The following is a 9,176-nucleotide window of genomic DNA, read 5'->3' as shown; positions in this document are numbered from 1 at the left end:
CCACGCCTAAAGCATGCTGTGATTCCATTGGGCCCGAGATCTCCAAATAGGTTGCAAGGCTGGACAAAGGAACAAGGCATGAACCACATCCTCCTGATGCAATTTGAAAGCATCGCAGCAGCCCTCAGTAATCACCCTTCGACAAATCAGATTAGTCTTGGTTGGCAAAGAATCCTTACAAGCCTTCCAAGCCAGGTGCTTGACTTTATTTGGGACTTGAAGCCCCCAAATTTTCTTCCAAAGAGGCTTGAGCACCGAACTATCTAAAGGTCTAAGCAAGCCGTGTTGTTGCTGCTCGTGCAAGTACCCATAGCCGGATTTGACAATATAGACTCCATCGAGGTCAAAAGGCCAAATTAGGACGTCATCTTGTATAGATCTGCAGAGAGGCATACTTTTGATAAGGGTTGCTTCAAAGTCATAGAACAAACTATCAATGACATCCGTCTTCCACTCTTTAAGGTCCGGATCAATCAAGTCAGAAACCATACTCATTCCCCTCCCTTCAATCCGTGGTGATAAGACCTTGGGATTACATGATTTGGGCAACCAATTCTTAGCCCAAATATGGACAGACCTGCCCGACCCAATCCTCCATTTTGCTCCCACTTGATCACGCTTCTACCCTTCATAATACTCTTCCAAGCATACTAGGAGTTGGTTGGGATTTTTGCCTCCATAGCCAAGGTATTAGGGAAGTACTTTGCCTTGAAAACACAGTAGAATAAAGATGACTTGTCATGGAGCAAGCGCCACGTTTGTTTGGCCAAGAGCGCATCATTGAATAGAGACAAATCTTTAAACCCCATACCACCATGTGTCTTGGGCTTACAAAGTTTCGCCCACTTCACCTAGTGAATCTTCCTATTATCACCCCTTTGCCCCCCCCCCCCCCCCAAAAATCTACAAATCATGCTCTCAAGTTCGTGGCAAAGTGAGGCAGGAAGTTTAAAGCATGCCATGGTATAAGTTGGGAGGGATTGTGCCACCGCCTTAATTAGTATCTCTCGGCCTGCCTGACTAAGTAACTTACCCTCCCACCCTTGAATCCTCTTCCATACTTGCTGCTTGATGAAGGTGAAACTTTCCTTTATTTCGGCCAACTAATGATGGAAGTCCAAGATATTTCTCGTATTGCCGAACAACATTAACACCCAACAAGTTTTGAATTGCTATTTGAGTGTCTGCATTGGTGGAATTACTAAAGAAAATAGTGGTCTTTGTACGATTGACTTGCTGCCCAGAAGCTCTCTCATACTTGGCCAACACCTCAAGCAAACTTTGACATTCCTCTTCTCTAGCTCTGCAGAAAAGTAGGCTATCATCGGCAAAAAAGAGGTGAGTGATTCTAGGTCCATTTCGGCAAAGAGATACACCCCGAATGTCACCATTGTGGGCTGCCTGACTAATTAACCCATGAAGACCTTCAGTACACATGAGGAAAAAATAGGGGGACAATGGATCACCCTGGCGCAAGCCACGTGTGGGAGTGATGTGTCCATGGGGATCCCCATTAATTAGCACTAAGTAGGAGGCTGTAGTGATACACATCATCATCAATTGTATCCATCTAGAATGGAAACTAGGGGTGTTTTGGTTCGGTTTCGGTCGGTTTTTATGGGTATGGCCAACCGAAACCGAATATTTCGGTTTGTGAAATTCTCAACCGAAACCGACTGAAATGGCTGGAATCCGAACGGTTTCGGTGTATTTTGGTTTCGGTCGGTTTTCGATTTTTCAAATAAAGGGTTATTAAGATTTTCAAAACCCTAACTTTAATCACATATAAAAAACAAAGTAATAGAGCAACAGAGAGGGAGCTATTGAACAAATCAAAACGACAAAGAAAGAAAATTTTCCAACAATATTTGTTCAACAATTTACACACAGATTCGAACAAAAAATTGAACTTTACCACACCATAGCAGGAGCCTACCACCATGCTTGAGCTTACCAGTGATTTTTCGCTCTCTGTACAGAGATGTAACTCAGAGAGAAGAGAAAGGCATGGCCATGGTCCATGGGACTCATAGAGAACAAAAAGAAATGAAAAAAATGGGGAGGTTGAGGTAGATGGGGAAGGAGCTGCTGAATTGAAGCGAGAACGGCAGTGAGAAGGGTAGACGTGAGAAGGGCTGATGAAAAGAAAAGAGAAGAAGAAAATAGTGAGACAGAGAAAAAATTGGTGAAGGGGGCGATTGAAAAAAAAAAAAAAAAAAAAAGAGAAGAAGAAATTAGGGAGGATAGGGGCGGCTGGAAAAAAGAAAAGAGAAGAAGAAATTAGGGAGGATAGGGGCGGCTGGAAAAAAAGAAAAGAGAAGAAGAGAGAAGAAGAAATTAGGGATAGGGCCGGCTGGAAAGAAATGAAAAAGAAGAAGAAATTAGGATATTTATATCATGCTATAGTACTAGGGTTTTAAAAAATTAAATAGCAAAAAAGTCACTCACGCCCACACGAAGGCTCGATCTCCGGATCTGCTAGCCAAAACTTAAGGAGCATACCATTAAGCCACTGAAGAGTTATGTTTTAAAGTTACGTAAATCTATATATCTATATATATATATATATATATATATATATATATATATATATATATATATATATATATATATATATATATATATATATATATATATATATATATATCGGTTTGGTTCGGTTGGTTTCGGGGTGAAAAAATCCAGCACCGAAACCAAAACCGAAAATTTTAGTTTTTAAAAAATGAAACCGAAACCGAACCGCACCGAAACCAAACCGAAATTTTGGCAATGGTTCGGTCGGTTTCAATCGGTTTGTTCGGTTCCTCGATTTTTTGCACACCCCTAATGGAAACCCATATTTATCATTACTCTCTCCATGTACTCCCACTCCACTCTGTCATAGGTCTTGCTCATATCAAACTTCAAGGCCAGAAAGCCAAATTTCCCCTTATTGTGATTCTGCATATAATGTAAGGTCTCAAATGCCACCAAGATATTATCTGAAATCAACCTATCAGACATGAATGCACTCTGATGCTCTGAAATAAGATTTGGCATAATAACTTGCAAATTATTGGTGAGAACTTTAGCAAAAATACGATACAAAACATTGTTCAAGCTAATAGGTCTAAATTCAGAGACATATGTGGGATCCTTTACCTTAGGAATCAATGTAATAAAAGAATGACAAAGGGATTGGGGGAGAGTGCCCGAATTAAGATAGTGTAAAATAGTGGTTGACACATCAGACCCAAGTAAGGACCAATAACTTTGGTAAAAGAGAGGAGGCATACCATCCGAACCGGGGGCTTTTAGGGGTGCCATCTGCTTCAGAGCAACCTCCACTTCCTTAGTGTTGAATTCGGCCATAAGCATATCATTCATCTCCTTGGTTATAACTTGTGGAATATTCTCAATGACCTCCTCAAAATTGCTAGGGCTACCCGAGGTAAAGAGATTTTGGTAGAAGTCAACAATGGTGGCATTAACTTGATCTTGGCTTGAGCACCATCCTCCATTAACATCATGCAACTTGGTAATATAGTTTTGCCTACGGCGCTGAGAAGCCTTGCTATGGAAAAACCGAGTATTACGATCCCCATCACAGAGCCATGCAACTTTGGATCGCTGCCTCCAGATTTTGGCTTCCTTATCAAGGAGTTGATTAACCTCCTCCTCCAACATCCTCATACAACTTGAGTCTCCAGACCGGATAGCATGTTGCTCTGCTACTTTCAACCACTTACGAGCAGATTCCAATTGTTTCTTGATACTACCAAAAGACTTTTTACTCCACTTAGACAAAGCCTGCCCACATGACTCAAGCTTCCTTAGCACACGGGAATCCCATGACTCATTTGAATTTATACTCCACACAGCCTCCACGGTGTCACTACAACCCTTTTCAGTCATCCACATTTGTTCAAAGCGGAAGGGCTTTTGAAAATTGCAATACATATGCTCCGGTGAGATCCATAGAGCTTTATGGTCTGATGATGTAACATCTAAGTGGTGCACCTTTGTACCTGCAAACATTGAGAACCACTCATTAGTAGCAACTACTTTGTCTAATCTTTCCCATATAGTAAAATTGGGATAGTGTTTATGCCAAGTGAATGGAAAACCAACAAAATCAAGGTCCATAAATCCACACTCGTCAAGAATATCCCTAAAGGCCTGCATTTGATGATGGGGCCGAGATCGCCAACCTTGCTTCTCAGATTGTTGTGTGATTTCATTAAAGTCCCCCGCACACAACCAAGGTATATACCTAAGGTTTTTTAGAGCTCGTAGTTTGGATCATGCTTCATGTCTCTTAGTGGTTCCCGGTTCTCCATAAAACCCGATAAACCTTTATGCATTCTCCTTGCCTTTATTGATGACAGTATCAATATAATTCTTTGAAAACTTCTTAACTTCCAAGGGAAATCCTTCCTTCCACAAAATGGCCAACCCTCCCGCCTTATTACAACGAGGAACCACAAAAAGATTTTTAAACTGAATACGTCGTTGAACCTATTCTAGCCTTGCTTTATTTGTCCATGTCTCGGCTAAAAACACAATAGAGGGATCTTTTGCCCACACAAAATTTGCAAGTTGGTCTTCTGTACGCAGGTTCCCAAGCCCACGACAGTTCCAAACTAAGAGACTCATTGCTTCTGGCAAGGCTGGAAACCAGCCTCCGCCAATATCTTTTTATTGTCTTCCACAATCTGTGAAACCGCATAACGTTTACTTGGTAACTCAGGCTGAACCTCATTTAGAGCACGTTTACTCCCACTGATTGGGCTTAAATTATTTATGTGTTCAACAGTGGCTTTGAATATTCTTTTCCAAGATGAGATGTGGTTTGGAAGGGGGTGGGGAAGTGTCTTGGTTGGAATATTTGGGTTAGTAGCATGGGTGGAATTTATGAGTGGAAGGTCAAAGGGTATTGTGGTCGAGTTTGGGGTGTCATCAACATTTTGGGATTGGGGGTGGGGATAAATGGGTTGAGGTGGCATATGGTAATGTGGGGCAGGTGTTAGAGACGTGGCATGCATAGGATTATCAAATTTCATCAAGTCCTGGTCTATAGATTGTAATTGTTTGTCAAAGGTTGAGTCTGAGGTGTAAACAGGTCCTAGGTCCGTGTGTAAGTGTGAAGGGTCAGCTGTATTATTTTCCATATGGGCAGAATTGGTTGACATAAAAGCAGGGTGAAAATTATTTTGGAAAGAAACATCCTTGACTGAATCAGAAAAGGAATTACCATATGTGGCTTGTAGCATGTCAGAAGTCGGTGTGGTTGGCATAACCCTAGCCGTCGTTAAGCTCCCCATCTCATCGGACCGCCGTTTGCCTAAGCGTTCTACCTTCAAATTCGAGTAAACTCCCGGCACCTCGACTATAGAATTACGGGCTCTAGACCATGGTGAAGCTGTCAGCTTTGCACCATATTCCTTGGCTGCATCAGTAAGTGATCCTTCACTCTTAATCCAACGATCACAGTCTCGGTCATTGTGTGTGAGGCGTCCACACCAATAGCAAAGGTTGGGAAGCCTCTCATATTTGAAGGAGACACAGATTTCCCTACTGTCATCAAGTGTGACCACCCTTCCACGGTAGAGTGGCTGTGAGATATCCACCATAACTCGGACTCGCATAAATCCTCCACACTCTTCAGTCTTAGCATTTGGTAGGTTCAAAATCTGCCCAGCAGGTTCACACAATGTCTCTGCCACTGCCGTAGTCATAAAATTCACCGGAAGACCATGTAATTGAATCCAAAACGGGGTGCTATTGAAGTCTAAGTCCTCTATCTTACTAACCCCATCATATTTTTGCAAAATCATTAAATGTTTGTCAAAGCTCCATGGGGCGTTTGCAAGGATAGTATCAACTTCGGTTTCACTGTCCAAAGTAAAGAGCATGACATGGTTTCCCATATTCTTGATTTTGAAGCCTTTTTTGGACCACCATATAGGGGTAAAGGTGGCTGCAATGGCCTCAAGGTTGAGTGCTCTCTTGGTAAGGAACTTGGCAGCGATAATGGAGTTAGAGGCAGCCATCTCATCTTGTAATCGGAACTTGGGACCTTCTCTCTGGGAGATGGTGAGCCTAGACCACTGCTTGGTGAGATCGTCCATGGGGAAGATGATTGTTTCCCACAAACCTGTAAAAAGAAAAAAAAAAAAAAAACAAAACAAAACAAAAGCCCTAGGGTAACCGTGTTACTCTAAGGTACAACAAAACTCTTCCAGGAAAAGACGGCAATTCTACAGCCTAAGAGAAGATGGAGAGCCCACCTTTCACTAGCAACAGAGAAACCCTAATTATTCACCAGTCTCAAGAAGCTTGTGCATGGTTTTATCTAAATCTCTCTTATGTTCCTTAGAAAATTTATCCATGTTATCAATTTCATAATGGTTTTACCATTCATCAATTTTAAACCACATATTATTCAAACAATTCACAATCCCTTGGTTTGATTTGGTAGCATACAATGGAAACTCTTAATTAATAATTATATTATGATTTATGCCCAATACTTGTAAACAGTAACATAAAAAAATGGTTTTGAAATCAATCTAGAGAGAAAAACCATTTGGCAATCTTATAGCCCCTTGTTGAAAAACGAATACCAATTGAATACCAAACGGAATTTATGACTTGGAAATGAAAAATAGTAAGGCAAATACCAAATAATTATAAAGAAAGCACATCCATTGAGACCTTTGTGGACGTGACAGCATGTTGTTGCTCCGGTGTGTGTTACATCTCGATTAGTATGATTTCATTTTGAGAAAGTAGTCAACTACCAAGCAGGGGCAGCTCAACAAATTTTGAGGCCTAAAGCAATATATTTATGTGGGGCCTTTTTGTTATTAATTAAATAATATTTAACTAGTTGTCAATATCATAATTTTTATATAACAAAAATGCATTCTTTTTATCTTGTAATATTTTTTTTTGAAGAAATGCTAAAGCTATAACAAATTTTACTAAAAAAAACGTACAAATGTTGTAGCAATGAATGTGATTAATGACACCTCAAGAATATAATAAACAAGTATTTGAATGAATGATGTTAGGGATATTATAAATTTTACAACATGATACTTATAAAGATGTATCACTAAGTAATTTAAAATTGCATTTAATAAGTTGTTGACGTCTACAAATAATATTAATTGTCATATCAATTTGTATAAAGATTTTAAAGTCAAATTTAAAGTATTTATAGTATTTCCTATCTAAATTATTTCTTGTAATTTTTTTTTGATACAAGATAGAATTTACTATTTGGCAATCTTATAGCCCCTTGTTGAAAAACGAATACAAATTGAATACCAAATGGAATTTATGACTTGGAAATGAAAAATAGTAAGGCAAATACCAAATAATTATAAAGAAAGCACATCCATTGAGACCTTTGTGGACGTGACAGCATGTTGTTGCTCTGGTGTGTGTTACATCTCGATTAGTATGATTTCATTTTGAGAAAGTAGTAAACTACCAAGCAGGGGCGGCCCAACAAATTTTGAGGCCTAAGGCAATATATTTATGTGGGGCCTTTTTGTTATTAATTAATTAATATTTAACTAGTTGTCAATATCATAATTTTTATATAACAAAAATGCATTCTTTTTATCTTGTAATATTTTTTTTTTGAAGAAATCCTAAAGCTATAACAAATTTTACTAAAAAAAATGTACAAATGTTGTAGCAATGAATGTGATTAATGACACCTCAAGAAGATAATAAACAAGTATTTGAATGAATGATGTTAGGGATATTATAAATTTTACAACATGATACTTATAAAGATGTATCACTAAGTAATTTAAAATTGCATTTAATAAGTTGTTGACGTCTAAAAAATAATATTAATTGTAACATCAATTTGTATAAAGGTTTTAAAGTCAAATATAAAGTATTTATAGTATTTCCTATCTAAATTATTTCTTGTAATTTTTTTTGATACAAGATAGAATTTATACTCTAGCCTAATCTAAGTGTATATGTGTGTGAAACTCCCTCTTGGAGACTTGAATCTTGACCCTTGCCCCCCACACCCCACAAGCATTTATACTTGTAGACTGACCACTGCACCAAGGGGGAGTGATGGTTTATTTGTTGTAATTAATGACACATATTTGTAAGCCCTGTGTATTTAAATTGTAATATCTCTAGCATGACTCAATTCTTTGGTACTTCTTAAAAATAGAAGAAAAATGTAAAACTAATTTTTTTTCTCTTATATCTCAAAAAAAAAAAAAAATTTAAAAAATATATATCTCAATTTTTGCCCCAAAATTTGGGGGCTTTTCTCTAATAGGGGGCCCTAGGCGATTGCCTAAGTGGCCTAAGCATAGGCCTGGCCTTGCTACCAAGGTCTTCTGCAGTTGGGTTTAAATAGAGAAAAAGAAGCGAGTCTGGATTTTAATCACATGTGTGATTTTTTAATAAAAATGAGTTGCCACAGAGGAAAAAAAAGTGTCATGTCAATTTTTTGTTAGATACATACGCAAGAATTTAACTGAAGTTAATGGAAGGACCAAGAGCGTTCATTTTTTAAACTTGAGAGACTAATAGTGCTCACTCGAAATTTAAGGGATCAAAAGCGCATAATAGACAATCTTCAGGGACCAACACTGTATTTTCGCTTAAAAAAATATGTAGTAACTTAATATACACCAAACCTAGATAAATTGCAACCCTTACAATTTGTTTTGATACAAGAATTTAGTCAACAATCTAAATCCTAACACAGTTGTTCAAAGTGGAGTTTTTATGCATTATACCAACTTTCTATTATTGATATATTGGGTTTTTCTGTTAGGGCAAACAGTTTGCAGCAAAAAGTTTGTCTATTATCCAATACTTCAAGAAAATAAAATAGAATTTTGAAATCATTAAATTTAAAACACGATTTTAGTTAAATTTTGAAATCATTGTTTTCAAGACATGATTTTAATTAAATTTTGAACTTGTTGTTTCAAGACATGATTTTACTATTTCAAATTTATAATTGAAATCGTTTTTGAACACAAGATTTCCAAGTGATGTGGATAACATGTGTGCACTTCACTGTGTGCAGCAAAAATTCTATATATATATATATATATATATATATATATATATATATATATATATATATATATATATATTCTAGAATATATACTTTATTTGTCTCAAAGTAATATTTTCTA

At 37.7% G+C, this 9,176-nt stretch overlaps 1 protein-coding gene across 1 annotated transcript; it reads right to left on the bottom strand.

Annotated features, from left to right (window-relative positions):
- Nucleotides 1-1,029: 1,029 nt before the first annotated feature.
- LOC142608946 (uncharacterized) lies at nucleotides 1,030-6,371 on the bottom strand. Its single transcript, XM_075780597.1, has 4 exons — nucleotides 6,305-6,371; nucleotides 4,658-6,136; nucleotides 2,835-4,007; nucleotides 1,030-1,424 (listed from the first exon to the last, which is right to left on the bottom strand). Exons 1-4 carry the CDS (start codon nucleotides 6,369-6,371, stop codon nucleotides 1,030-1,032), a joined length of 3,114 nt encoding a protein of 1,037 aa, XP_075636712.1.
- Nucleotides 6,372-9,176: the final 2,805 nt, after the last annotated feature.

Source organism: Castanea sativa, chromosome 9, assembly GCF_040712315.1.
Source record: "Castanea sativa cultivar Marrone di Chiusa Pesio chromosome 9, ASM4071231v1".
Taxonomy (NCBI): domain Eukaryota; kingdom Viridiplantae; phylum Streptophyta; class Magnoliopsida; order Fagales; family Fagaceae; genus Castanea; species Castanea sativa.
Note: the sequence above shows the minus strand (reverse complement) of the source record. Positions and strands in the feature narration are given on the sequence as shown.